At 39.2% G+C, this 13574-nt stretch overlaps 2 protein-coding genes across 7 annotated transcripts in view; both read left to right on the forward strand.

Annotated features, from left to right (window-relative positions):
• LOC109195563 (tripartite motif-containing protein 16) overlaps positions 1 to 13574 on the forward strand; it is a 1176058-nt gene that overhangs the window by 94201 nt on the left and 1068283 nt on the right. The window lies entirely within an intron of this gene.
• Positions 1 to 13574, forward strand: part of zmynd11 (zinc finger, MYND-type containing 11) — a 30625-nt gene that overhangs the window by 992 nt on the left and 16059 nt on the right. For 3 of the 6 annotated variants that reach the window (XM_005463022.4, XM_005463020.4, XM_005463021.4), the window contains exons 2-5: positions 3201 to 3336; positions 8516 to 8675; positions 9885 to 9908; positions 10824 to 10913. In XM_005463022.4, the coding sequence (XP_005463079.1) occupies positions 3206 to 3336; positions 8516 to 8675; positions 9885 to 9908; positions 10824 to 10913 (405 nt within the window). In that variant the 5' untranslated portion in view covers positions 3201 to 3205. The remainder of the gene's footprint in view (positions 1 to 3200; positions 3337 to 8515; positions 8676 to 9884; positions 9909 to 10823; positions 10914 to 13574) is intronic. The other 3 variants (XM_013265982.3, XM_005463024.4, XM_005463023.4) reach the window with 2 other exon arrangements.

Here is a 13574-nt window from a genome sequence, read left to right on the forward strand (position 1 = left end):
GCTTTTATTATGAGCCGCTTGCTGTTAGCGGGCTAACGGTAAATGGCAGAGTCGTGCTAAAATGTTCAGACAGCGTTGCCCTCTTTAAACCTGAAAGCCCGTCAGAGTGGATTTAATCGGCGTTTTAACCAGTGGGTATGATTGTCTACTTGGCGTAACGTCAGGTGGGGCTGTCAGCGTTTCTAGTGAGGGAACAGTAGCGTGGTGTGTCGTCTTTGTTTACCGCGGGAGCCACGAAACCCACTCAGCCTGGGCTGGCTGTCTGCTAATTGGGCTCCTGGGTCGCACACCTTGCTTAATTGATGTGTGAGCACGCCGGCGTGCAGAGCCGCCCGTCCTGTCATCACGCGGCGTGATCTCTCAGGAGAGGCGCAGGCTGCACGGAGGAAACGAGGGCATCATTGCACAGGTGGCACCCATTCACACCGACTGCGCTTGACACAGAGTAGGGTAGCTCACATTACTCAGTGTCACCTCATTTTGTTTTGCCTTCAGTTATGGTGTGATGCTGGGTTGCTGTTCCCTGTATTTGGATGTGAACGTCAAAATATTTGCACTTTATGTGTTTCACTATCAGAATCCACATTAACCAAAAACCAGTTTTTTTTCTCTTTAACATAGAAGAAACTTCACTGTTTAAAAAAAAAAAAAAAATGCCACTTTAAGTGTCAAATTGTTTTTAAGCCAGTGTTACACAAACACAAACTAAGGTGTAAAATCCAGATAGTTTTTTGATTTTATCCATTTTCCAACACTGCTTTGTTTTATTTTGTGGTTGTTGTTTTTTTAGCAACATTTTGTGCCAGAGGAAAAAAAGAGCAAATAAGCGGGTTTTAAATCCCTTTATTACACTATTTGCAAAATTGTCTGGAAACAGATGAACTCAGGCCACTGATATCAGTAAATATCACAGGCTATATTTATTTATTTAATTTAAATGGCAGGGTTTTTTTTTTTTATAAATATAAAGTAAAGTTGTAGAAACACTTGCCAGTATCATTTCGTGGACTCCAGATGTGTATATAGTAGGTGCTTCATGTGATCTGGTTTTGCAATATTAAAAACATCAGGTCTGTTTTTTTAAGAAGCCACACTCAGAGCAGTAGGGGAAACAACATTACATCCGACTCTCACGCCTAATATCATTCTGACCATGACCGATATATGCACCGCTGCATTGCCACAGACAATGTTTTTGTATATTTTGTGCTGATTTTAGCCTAATCTACATTTATTTTTAGGTGTTTTTTTTCTGTTTTGCTCCCAACAACAAATGTGCGACTTGTTCTTAAGTTCTTTCGACATAAAACCACAGTCCATTCTCTCATGAGAAAGGAGTGAGAATAAACATCCTCTGTCGACATCTGTCTCAGCCTCTTCTACCACAAAGTGCACTAAAGCCGAGCATCTCCGTTCATGTTAAAATTCTTTGAGTAGTATTATGGTTAGCTTTTGGCTGTGGTTTATGAAAGTGACATCTTAAGTTTCACGGATGGCTAAGAAGAGCACCGCATAAAATTGGATTTGAATTTTTAAAGATATTTAGGGTAGGCCAGGCCTGTGCACCATTTTAAGGAGTCAACCTAACTGGTATTTTTCAGAACCTTTCGAAGAGTTTACTGCGTTTCAGGAGAAATTAATTGCATAAAAACTGAAGTAACATAGTGACTGCATGTGCTTTTAAACAGATCACATTGGCATAGATCTTTCTTACTAAGCAGTTTGCTTTTATTCCTGCAGGAAAACAAAGATCAGAATATTTTATCTTTCAGTTATGTTTGTTGATACTGTAAAATAAAGTCAGGTTTAATTAAAGTAACTGTAAGGTGTATTTAAATTTTTAGGTAGATAGATTTATGCTAGTGTAAGCACGTTTTTTTTTTTTTTAAAAAAAACAGCTGCCACACGTCTCAGCTTTGATTAGAAAGAAGAACAAAAGTTTTTTGTTTTTTTTAATTAGTTTTTGAAACGTTGGTACAAACTTTTTCCTCTTAAACATTGAAATGAGATACAAGGAGGAACAATGTTTTCTTCTAAGTAACACGTCTGTCCTGATAGTCCAGTTTATGCTGATGAAAATCTGAAGTTTGGATAAGCATCAGACACTTGTTACTGTTACTTGAAGCGTTTCCTTTATCACAGGCTTTAGTGACGTTTTTGTGGAGGAGGTATGTGGTCTGAATACTTGGGTAAATTTGCGAGGTATGAGGTGATGGCTCAAGTATCATAAATCACCTGTGTAATGTCTTGAAGGAGAGTCACACAGGATTCTGCACAATGTCCCTGCTGACTATTGCGTGATCTGAAACTATGTAATCATTTGTAAAGAAAACATTGTTTCTCTATCAGGCTTGTGCAAAATGTAAACTTGTGCTTTGCTGCTTTTGTGGTGATTAACTAGTTTTAATGTCAGCAAGGCCTAAATAAAAAGTTTCACATTTAATTAATTTATTATAGATTTATACCTGCATGTAATTTGTGCATTAATGACAAAAAGTTGTGTGTATTCATTACATTCACCTTTTGATCATAGTTGGAGAAGATTTAAAATAACTGTCCAAACCGTAATACATGCAAGTTCATTAGTTAAATCGCTTACCTGACCAGTTTACTTGGTTAGAAAAATATTCTGAAATTTATGTGCTCTCATTCAGTGATGTGACTGTACTACCACGTTGTCTCATGAGGTAAATAGAGACAACTGTTTATATTACTTTCTGTATTATTTCTGCTGTCCAATCACTGACAGGATGTCTCATGTATTAAGGAAGTTACCACAGGTGTTACAGTCACAAACAACACAATCACTGGAATTTGGTAATTTGTAATAATCCTAAGTCTTCAGAGGTTTATCATTGGTTAATCATGTTTAAATTTTTCAGTTAAAATTTTTGGCTTGAAAGCTTGCATTTATTTTCATTATAAGCCCCTCCCCAATATATTTGTTTCCGAGGTTATATTAAAATTCAATAAAGTCCCCTTGAAAAAGATTCATTTTTCTAGACCAATAAATGCATGATGTTGGTGAAATGATTAAATAATCAGCATAAGAGTTATTTTCTATTATACTCGTGATTATGATTTTTGCCATGATGGAGCAGTCTGTGTGCCTCTTTGTATTTTGGATAAGTTTCTTTTCATTCATTAAACAAAAGCAAAATAACTGTGCTGATCAGTATTTTTTTCTTTGTTTCTTACAGTTGTCATGAATAAGGAAATCATGTCACGTGTGGTGAAGAAGAGGCAGGCGGACCCTAAGGTCGTCCAGTATGTCTGGGAGGCCATCGAGGTCATACGCAACCAGAAACAAATCGCAAACATGGACAGGATCTCAAAGTAAGTCCACTGCTGATAACACGGACATAGTAATGTTATTTATGTGTTTAATGTGGCGTTCAGATCTCATTTGTTTAATTAAGTTTAACAAGTTTTAGAAACTCCAGGAGCCCTCAAACCTTTCATGTAGGCGCTCATGTGTCTTTGAAGAATGAACAAAGGAACCATCAGCTCCCCAGTCAGTGTTTTAGGTAATTAAAAGCAGAGTGTGAAGACATTTTATCCCCTGAGGTCATCACTGTGCTAACATGTCATTGCTTGAACTACCTTTATGTCGATATGGTGAGCTGTTTGAACCATTTGTCTGGTTTGGTTCTTTGATATTCCAGGGTGACCGATATTTGAAGCTCTTAGAAAAACTCTTCCTACTTCATGAATCCTAATCTAAATAAACTCTGAAATTTCATTACTTATTTTTATTTTTGTAGGTCTGAAACTGCACATCATCATTGTCAGTAATTTGTTTGCTTGTTCCTTTATTCCAAGTGGTAGAAAACAGTGAACGTGTTATCAAATGTAAGAACTTTACTCTTTTTTTCACTACCAAATATTATGCAGCAGAAAAGCATCGAAATGCTCAACACAAGTGTTCCGATTTTTTGATTGTTGTTTGTGGCAAAATAATTATCATCAACATAACAGATGCTTTTGTGCAGTTGTCGTTAATGTTGCCTTTGGCTTGTTATCGTATTCAAATGAGCACCATTTATCCTTGTGGGATGCTCTTGAGGGATTGTTCTTCATGTTTGTTTTTGAATTCATTTTAAATGTACCCAAAATTAAATACCTCATACCTGTAATCACTTTGATCTACAGCTACAAGCCGTAATTATGTGTTTTGGTTTAATCAGTTTCAAAATGTAAACAGTGAAAACTGCCTAGACCAAGATGATGTTCTTAAAACAATTATTTTTAAACCGTGACATCCAAGAGCCTCCTTCATGTTTTTGCTTGGTGAACAACTGCATCATTCAGGGATAGGTGGACTAATCGGTTATTATTGTAATAGATTCACGTCTAGTTTGATCTCTATTAGGACTGCGGCATTTAGTTTTTAATCATTATAGTTTTTTTTTTTCATGTGTTACATAAAAGATTTCTACTCTAAAGCTGTGTCGTATCTGTTTATTACGCTGTGAGTCAGGCAGCTCTGTCTGCAGAGAGCGAGACAGACCTCTGCTTCAACAATGAGTAATAAATCAAAGTTTACTTTTAACTATACCTTACATATATCTTTAAACTTTCGAAATGTATATGTGGCAGAAATTTCTAAAGTTTGATTTGTGGAAATAATACAATAAATATAAAAGCCTGTTGACTTCTCACTGGCTTTGCTGTTTTAACATGTTGGTCCAAGTCTTAACTGATTCACTAAAAACAAGTTATATATTAACACTGACTAATCAGGGCAGTGGTAGACAAGCAGCTTCCATGTTCTGTGACAAACCAGTTTTGAGAGCAGAGTTTAGTGTTTCTCACTTAGGTCATAAAGCCGTGAAAATGTTCTTAATGTGGTGTACACTGGAATTGATGTGCTTATTTACTATGATTAAAGTCTGTGTTGCTTCTGTCTATATCCTCAGTTGTGTATGGCTTTAGTTTCAGTGCTGGTTTCAGTGTTGTGTTTCAGGGTGTAACAGGCGCCTATCTGAGTGGGGCGTGTCTGCTACCACCTGCTTTAGTTAAGTCACTGAGCATCTCTTTATACAGCCATATTTTCAAGAAAAAATAACTATTTATAATGAATACTTTATTGATCTCCGTGGGGACATTCCTCTCTGCATTTAGCCCATTCACTCAGTGAACTGAGTGCGAGGTGGACTCTGTGCACTCATTTAAAAACTGTCTAAATTCTTTGATCTTTAATAAAATGATCAGCGTTGCTGCTTTACCAGGTGTAACAATCAAGTTTAACATCCAGGCATCCATGAAAACAGAATTTATGAAATTTAACAGAGTTAAAAGTTAGCAGGAAGTTAGCTCGCTAGTTTCCACCTAAACATGTTCTGACTGAGAGATTTCAGGAAAAATTCAAACGTACATCACCGCTATCACTGCCATCATAAATGAAGACAGAAAACTAAACAGCAGTGATGTTTGTAGGGTTACTGAAATTTGGGCTAGCTGGTATATAATGATGTGCTATGTGATCGCTAACGACACAGCTATGTTAGCATAATATAAACACAATGAAGCTGGAGGATGAACGCTAACTTTTTTTCCACTCGATAAAAGTTAACGTGAGGGTTCCCAATGATAAGGGCCAAATGCAATTGCATGGCAGGATGCTGTAAAGAGACCAAACTTCAGTCAGGAGAACAACTGAGATAATCCATCCACAATACGAGGTTAGTCATTAATATACTGCAACAACATAGGAATAGAGCAGCTGCAAGAGAATTCAACATTAATGAATCAATGGTACGGAAGTGGAGGAATCAAGAAGAATGAGTTGAGTAAAATTTGACTTATCTGACTGTTTTGTTTTGCTTAATGCGCCTTATGTATGAAAAAAGACCTCTTCATTGACAGTGCGCCTATGGTCCGTAAAATACAGTACTTTTTTTTTTTTATAAGTAACAGGTAATGTGTAATACATTAATTTCTTTGAATACCAATCCCAACACTGACTCTGTCCCAAGGATAAAATGGCACAGAGAAGCAGAGAAGTGTGGTTTATAGAGTGCGGCTAGTATCATAAACTGTATGGGTGCCCCAGTCAGCCTTCAGGGTGAATATTCACACACCTGTGGGGAAAGTGCTTATGCGCCGTTTAGGTGAGTGGTTGTATGGCGGTTGACTCTGACGAAGCGTAAATAGAGCGGGTCGTTTTCTAGATCAAGGCTGTGTAAAATCATTCTGGTTCAGATGGCTGTCATACATCTTATTTTTCCAGAGAGGGAAGGATGCAGCTGCTGTCTGCCAGGGCAGATGGGTCTCTGCTCTAAAAGTCTTAAAACCAAGAGTAAACATCTGTTGAACATCAGTAAAACATGAACAATTAGTTTAAGTTGCTATTATTTCTGATAACTGTCTAGTAGGGTCCTTTGTTGTGACATTAATGTAGTTGGTTTTGTATAATCGACTAAGGTGTGAGTCCCGGTTGATATTGCACACCCCTAGTCTGGCATTGTTTTTATTTTACAGTTTGTTTCCTCAAGCTGCAAAGGCAACGCTTTGGGTGTTGTGTTGGACCCTGTTTATACTCGAAGGCAAACCAGACATGGATCAATACCTTGATTGGCAGCTGCTAAGTTCTGACAGACTCCAGCTGCTGCTCGCTCATTGCCATTCTCGCCATGAGGTCAGCCCTCCCTCTAATTGCTTCGCTCCTGCTGTAGAAACCTTGAATCTGCGGCAGGTTGGGGTCACGACGCTTTAACCATCTTGGTTTTTATCTGCTGCGAGAATTTCACATTGTTCAGACTATGCAAATTGATGACAAATCACCCAGAGCAGACCTTGCTGATCAGTCATTCCTTTCAGTTGGCGGATGGAGCACAGACTCAATGAAACACTTGGCACATCTCTTTTCAGCAAGTTGGCGAGCACCTTGGGACCTGGCAGCTTGCCAAATGAATACTGGCGGCGAACGGGTGTTGTCATGGTAACGGCAAGCACTGGCATGCAACGGATAGCACCAGCTTTCCTGTACAACCTCCCCTCTCTTTACAGCCCTGCTGCAGCTTAATTTCACCATGTCGGCTTTGTGGCTATAAAGGTGATGGGTGATGTAGAAGGAGAACAAAGTTGGTGAGGCAGAGGCTAATCTTTAACCAGCCTATCAGGCGGCTCAGAATCAGTCAGTTATATATTAACCAACCTAACTGCTAACATTAAATACCCAAAATATGGGTTACTGTTAAATTTATAAAAATTTGGATCAATAGAATAAAAACAGTCTTGCAAAATAATAATTAATTGCTGTAAAATCTTTATATAAAATCCATCTTGGTTTGTTTGCCAACTTAACCAAACAAGATGCATGCGTACACTGGAATGGGCTGGTAATTAAATCCAGGTGTGACTAGTCACAGATCAGCAAAGCCGGAGGGTCCAGAGCTGGAATGATTTGTGGATGAGATCTCTTAATCTGCAACTATTTTGTTAATTTGACGACAGTTTTGTGCTTTATGTCAAACCGCCAAGCATTAGATGATTCCATCTTTTTAATTGTGAATGTTTGCTGGCTAATTTATGTTTCGATGTTACCTTCTGTTTTGACTCATTTATGTCACAAATGAGTCAAAAAAACTGTTTAAAAACTGTAATCTGACATTTTAATTGACAAAATGACTGAAGTCAAAAGGGCGTAAAGGAGCTGAATAAATGAACAGAAGAAGAATATATTAGAACAGATTTAAGTTGGACAAAAACCTTTAACTTGTCATCCTGCAGCAGCATACATTTGATGCAATTTGAGATTAAAAATCGGCGAACTCAACAGGAAAAAAGCTGTTTATTTTTAAGTGCTGCGGTTTGGAGGACGATAGTGTAGAGAGAGAAAGATAGAAATAGAAATGTCATGTAGTCAGTAGAGCTTCCGCTATCCTGGTTAGGGTACCCTTGTACATTGATTCCAGATCCTTTGGTAATACTCTCTGACTTGTATTCACTATCTACCCCCACCCCTGGGCCTATGCCAGCCAAACAACTTTTTCTGGAGGAAATCCCGTGGTCTGTCTGTTGGCTGACTGCCCCAGTAGACGATGCATGACCTTGCTCGGAGAATTGTCCTACCAATCAGCAAGCAGCTGCAGGAATCAGCTTTGTAAATGTAAGCTCGTGAGAGGGAAATTGATGAAAAAGTCCTCCTCTGCTTGTAATTTTAAATACCACATGTATCCCTAATCTGTTTTCTGAAGATTGTAAATTAATTTATGTAGCTCTGGGGTTTTGTTGATGGAAAATTACAAAACAGTGAGACGGCTAATTTAAACATGGTGGAAAATTGCAGCTTCTCCAACGGATGTGTACACGTATTAGAGCTGGTTTAAAGGGTGAGAAAAGGTGTTGATCCTTATCCCACCCAGCAGTTTTAATCCAAGTATGTTTCTTCTGTGTTTTCCGCCTGCCTCAGGTTTTAAATGTTCATCTTTAGCCAGCATGGGAAAATGGCTGTCATTAGCACAGCCGCCTCTGATTTTTCTCAATTACATCTCCACTTCCGACCATGCAGGTACCTGAGCCGTGTGTTTGGCATGCATCCGAAGGAAACCGCCAGACAGTTGAGCCTGGCTGTGAAGGACGGCCTGGTGGTGGAGACCCTGACTGTTGGCTGCAAGGGCTCCAAGGCCGGAATCGAGCAAGAGGGATACTGGCTGCCTGGGGATGAGATGGTGAGCCCACTACAATTTATCAAGTCCACAAGCAGTTGTGAATTTAATGTCTGAGTTTTGTGTTAATGGCCACAAATAGAAAGTAGTAGTTGGGTCTGCACAGCTGAGTGTTGATCTGACTGATAGCTGACACTTTTTACCAGCCTGTAAGAGTTGGCAGAATGTGTTGTTTCCTTACTGATCATTTTTAGTCCTGTGTTTTAGCTCAATCTCAATAATCCTATAAAACCTATTAAAACCATTGTCTATAATGAAAATATTTGCTGGTTTTTAGTAATGAAGTTACAGCATGCACACAGTACGTGTTTTACTATGTTCACAGATGATATACAGGCACTCTCTTAAGCACTAAGTGCCAAACAGCAGAGGTAGGTGGGTAGGAAGGAGTGGTATTTCAGACTAATACAAGGCTTCAATAATTATCGCTCAGCGTGCATGTGCAGAAAATACTTCATCAGCTTCTGCTGTCGTTTGCCTTGAGAAGGAAGCCATCTGCTGTGCAGTTTTATTGATATTCTTCTTTTGAAATTTGCAATACTTGTTTTATTTCCCCAGTTAGTAGTGAGGAAGTATTTGTGGTGTCGTGATTCTTACAGTCAGTCTGTCACAGTATCTGTGCAGAGTGCACTATTTCAGGTTATCACTGCCTGGGGAGAACCTTTGTGTATTTTTCCATCTGTATTTCAAAAGGCTGTGGTGTGCATTACTTTGCAAGTGCAAGTGGAAAAAAAGTATTTTGTGGCTGTTTTAATCCTGCTGTTTTTTTTTTCTTTAAGGTACTAAAACTGGCTGTATCAATGTCACACTTTATCTATTAAACAACATTAGCATCATCAGTCATGAGTGAGCTACAGTGAAACATAATGCAGGAACAACACAAATCTGTGATTTGATTTGATATAATAGGAAAATAAGTTTTCTACTCTTTCTAAAACGACTGTAACTTCCACGTCCTCACGTAACAGTTCACACTGACTTCAGATTTTATAGAACAGGTTTATTTGTTATGATTGCAGAGAAGAGTCATGGAAACCATAGAAAGCTTGCTAGATTTGGCTCTTTATATGTTGTGGGTCATCACAGAATACCTTTGTGATTGGAGAAAGGCATGGGTCTCTAAGGGACGTGACACTGAGGCTCCAGTGGAGCCCAGGTTATTTTAGCAGAAGGACTTTTAAACACTACTCTCTGAATCACTTGCAATCACAGGATCCGAAAGCCGAGGGAAGCAAGGTAAGGGCTGCATCGTTATTTTCAAATCCAGGGTTTGTTCTCCATTTGCTCCCCTCATTTTCCCCTCCTCAACTAACATCATTCTGTGAGAAATCAGTTCTGCCACACGCAGTGCAGTCGGGGATTTGAGTGAATCTTTTTAAGCAGGCTGCAGAAAAGCTAAACAGCATACAGTATGATCTGGTTGGTGCGAAAGTTAGAAGCCGTTTAAAATGAGATTGAAGGCAAGAAATCCAGTCTTTGTGCATTGCTTTTGACTGAGTCCACTTGCTGCACCGTAAATGAATTTATGCATCCAGTCTCCATTTGAAAATCACTCTGCTTGCTGGCCTAGAGTTCAGCAGTAATCGCACTGCCAGACATTACATGCTGTCATTCAGTTATGCTGTGAAAAGCTTCATGAGAGTCCGTTGCAGCGCTGTGTGTACGTGGCCAAATTTCTTGCGGAAGTGATCAGTGATCTTTATGAAATATGTGCTTGCTACTTATCTACAGGTGTGTTGTTGCTTGATTTTGATAACACAAAGTCTCCTGGTGTTTAAAAAAAACAAAACACAGCCAAACATACTCAAATATCAAGTTGTGGCTTGAAAAGCAATTTGTGTTTAAACTTAATCAGATTCTCATGTGAGATGACAAGCAATGCTAGCATAGCCGCAGGTTGGTAGCAAGCATTTGTGAGTTTGTAGTATTTTGGTCTTGGTAGTTGTAGTTCTTCTAAGAACGGTGTGCTCTGCTGTGGTCTTAACTTCTGTCTGGCATGCTTATTTTCTTTTTCTGTTTTTTTTTCCTTCATTTTCAATTGATGAAACAGTGGAGGGTGGGAGGGGAGCTGGGTGATTATGGTTTGTGTGGTTGTGCTCTTTAGTTTCCTCCGTGCCTGCTGCTAATAACACGGCCGACTGGTTCTTTCAGGTTAGTAATCACTCAGCGGACAGACCAGAGTTTGAATGTGAGCAGCACTCTGAAGCAGGGCCTAGATGGAGGCCAGTTCTCCCACTGCAGGTGCTTGGATTCAGTCCAGCTGGCGTGAGCCGTGTCCTCTGGTTGACCTCAAGATTATTTGGTCCTCTAACAGATAACCATGGCATTTGCACAACAACATAACTTTCAAAAATAGCACAACAAAGTTCTTTAAAAAAAATTAATGAACAAAGTTGAGTTTTTAAAAGCATTCCCTCAAGCCAGGCTGGATTAAATCCAGGTTCACCTGATCTTCCAGGGTCAATTTTATTAAACGTCCCCTAAATGGTTGTTGATTATTGAAAGTTTGGTTATTAAACTGACTTAAATACTACTCATTTGATGCATGGTAATGAACATGATGTGATGTATTGATGCACTTTGACAGTAGTTAGACACTGTAAAAGAGAGTCTACATGCACATTATTTCATTGCAGCTACTAACCCATTATTTTGACATTGTTCAGTGAGTTTCGCTGCTCAAACACTGTTTTCATTCTTTAGATCCTCCCGAGCGATTTTCCTTTGTTTTTGAAACTTTATTAAAAGCTCTACAGGCCTCTGAGTGGATATGCTCTTTGATGGGTTTCTGTACTGTGCATAAACACTGTAACTAACATCACTGAGTGCAGGGGTTCCCATGCTGCTTAAGGGTGGGCCATCTCACATACAATTAATACACACAGGAAATGAAACACTTGACACCAAAAGAGAGGCTATTTAATGATGTGTCAAGATAAAATGTTTTACCATCAAAGATTTTAACAAACAACTTGAAGTGAACAGTAGAATAACCTTATAAAAGGATTAGATTTAATATTTGATGTGTCAGTGTTGTTAAATATGTTGATTTGTGAGATTTGAATTACTTACACGGGCAAGTAGCCATTGCTATGTTGCCTCCCTAGCAAGGTTTAAAACGTCTGCACGCTATAAACATAGGCTCCAAACTGATCGTTGGAAAAACTGAAAAACTTAAACTTGTTTATTTTCAGAGAGAAGCACTATTTTACTTGGGCCTGCAGAGAGCCGGGGCATTTGAAGGAAGTGGATCAGAAATGCTAACAGAAAGGACTTTGTTCGTCATAGCAACACAGACATTTTTCATTCACAGATATTCTTATTGAGCTTGACTGAGTTTGATGCGGGCTAGCTTAACATGGTAACATATGTAACAAAAGCCACTGCTTAGCTAACCAGAGTTAGCAGGCTTTGATCCTCTGAGGCGCTGAAATGGAGATAAATCATCTCACTTAGCTCATTATTGTGTTAGTTGCTTTAACTGTGGCAACCCCCCCAAAAAACCAACAAAAAAACCCCCCATCAGCAGTGCAAACCTTTGTCGGGGGTTTCTACCCAACTTTGTAACTACCTATTCAGTTGTCACTATCATCAGGCAGCAGTACAAACCATAGCTACAACTTGCCATTGCAGTAATGGTGGCACTGCTCAATGGCAAACAAAAATGCCCACTGATAGTGCTGTACTGATAGATCTGTGTTTGTAGGCTGGGAGTAAAGCCTTATAGTGGAGATGAATCCTGGAGTTGTTTTTTGTGGGTCACAATAAGGCATGCTAGCCCTGCTGCTCGACCTTGCCCGGCTCTCTGGAGTGTCCCAGCTTGACACTGACAGTACAGAGCTGTTAACCAGAGTAAAGCTAAAGGCAGCCAACTCTCACTGCCTCGGTTCTTCCTCTATCTGTCTCAAAGCCCTCGCCTTGGCAGCTTATAGTCGGGGCACATTTCTCCCTCCAAAGGGCAAAGAAGCGCTTCACGGTTAAGAGAAGTCTGTGATTTGAACCCATAAGAAGCTTTTTTCCTTTGAGTTTTGAACTTTGGGTGAGCACAGTTTTATAGTCGTATCTATCTTTGTGTTGGTGTTGCTGAGTCGGTATTCAAACGTTGTTATTGTAATAATATCTATTGTGCTAGGGCCCAAATCTGTCCGCACTTCTGTTAAAAGTCACTTTGCTGAAACCACAGACGTCGTGTCCTTGGCTCACAGAGCTCCGGCTTTTTGAAGTCAGCCACTTGTCTTTCATCAGACAGTCCAACAATAGTGAAGTGGCTCTTGACACTCAGCAGAACACAAGCACCATCTCTCTGTTTTTCAAGTGTTTGTGTGGGTGAAGAGACTATTATGCTTTAGAAGTCCTTTGACGAATCGGTGCGTGGACTTTTAGAGTGTGTTTACATCTACGCGGACTTAAATTTTGAACCCTCCTTCAGTTCGTTCAGCCGGGAATCTTTGAGGTTGTACTTCATGGGAGCTCATTTTGTTCCCAGATAAACTTTGGATGAAAATATGTGGTCACCATCACTCCTACATATGGTGTGATACTGTATGTGCCTGAAATGGCAACATAGACACGCGGTATGAATTTGAAATCGAGGACGCAGTTTTTTAAAAATCTGTGCATTTCCACTGTGGGTTTAAAGTGAAGCAACCGAGAGGTGATAGACGGTGGACTCTCAGCTTTAATTCAAGGGGTTAATTAGAAATTATGCGGGTTTTTTTCCATTGTTATTTTTCACTTCTTCTTCTTCTTCTTTTTTTTTTACATTCTTACATTTTTTTTTTTTTGTTCTTTAAAGAATTTTTCGATTAATGATTGAATTTATTTTCAGCCCAGTTAAACACGCCAACAGATTTGTTCATGTAGATTTTTTTTAATGAATAAAATCATAAAAACAGCAATTAA

This window comes from Oreochromis niloticus, linkage group LG18, assembly GCF_001858045.2.
Source record: "Oreochromis niloticus isolate F11D_XX linkage group LG18, O_niloticus_UMD_NMBU, whole genome shotgun sequence".
Classification (NCBI taxonomy): Eukaryota; Metazoa; Chordata; class Actinopteri; order Cichliformes; family Cichlidae; genus Oreochromis; species Oreochromis niloticus.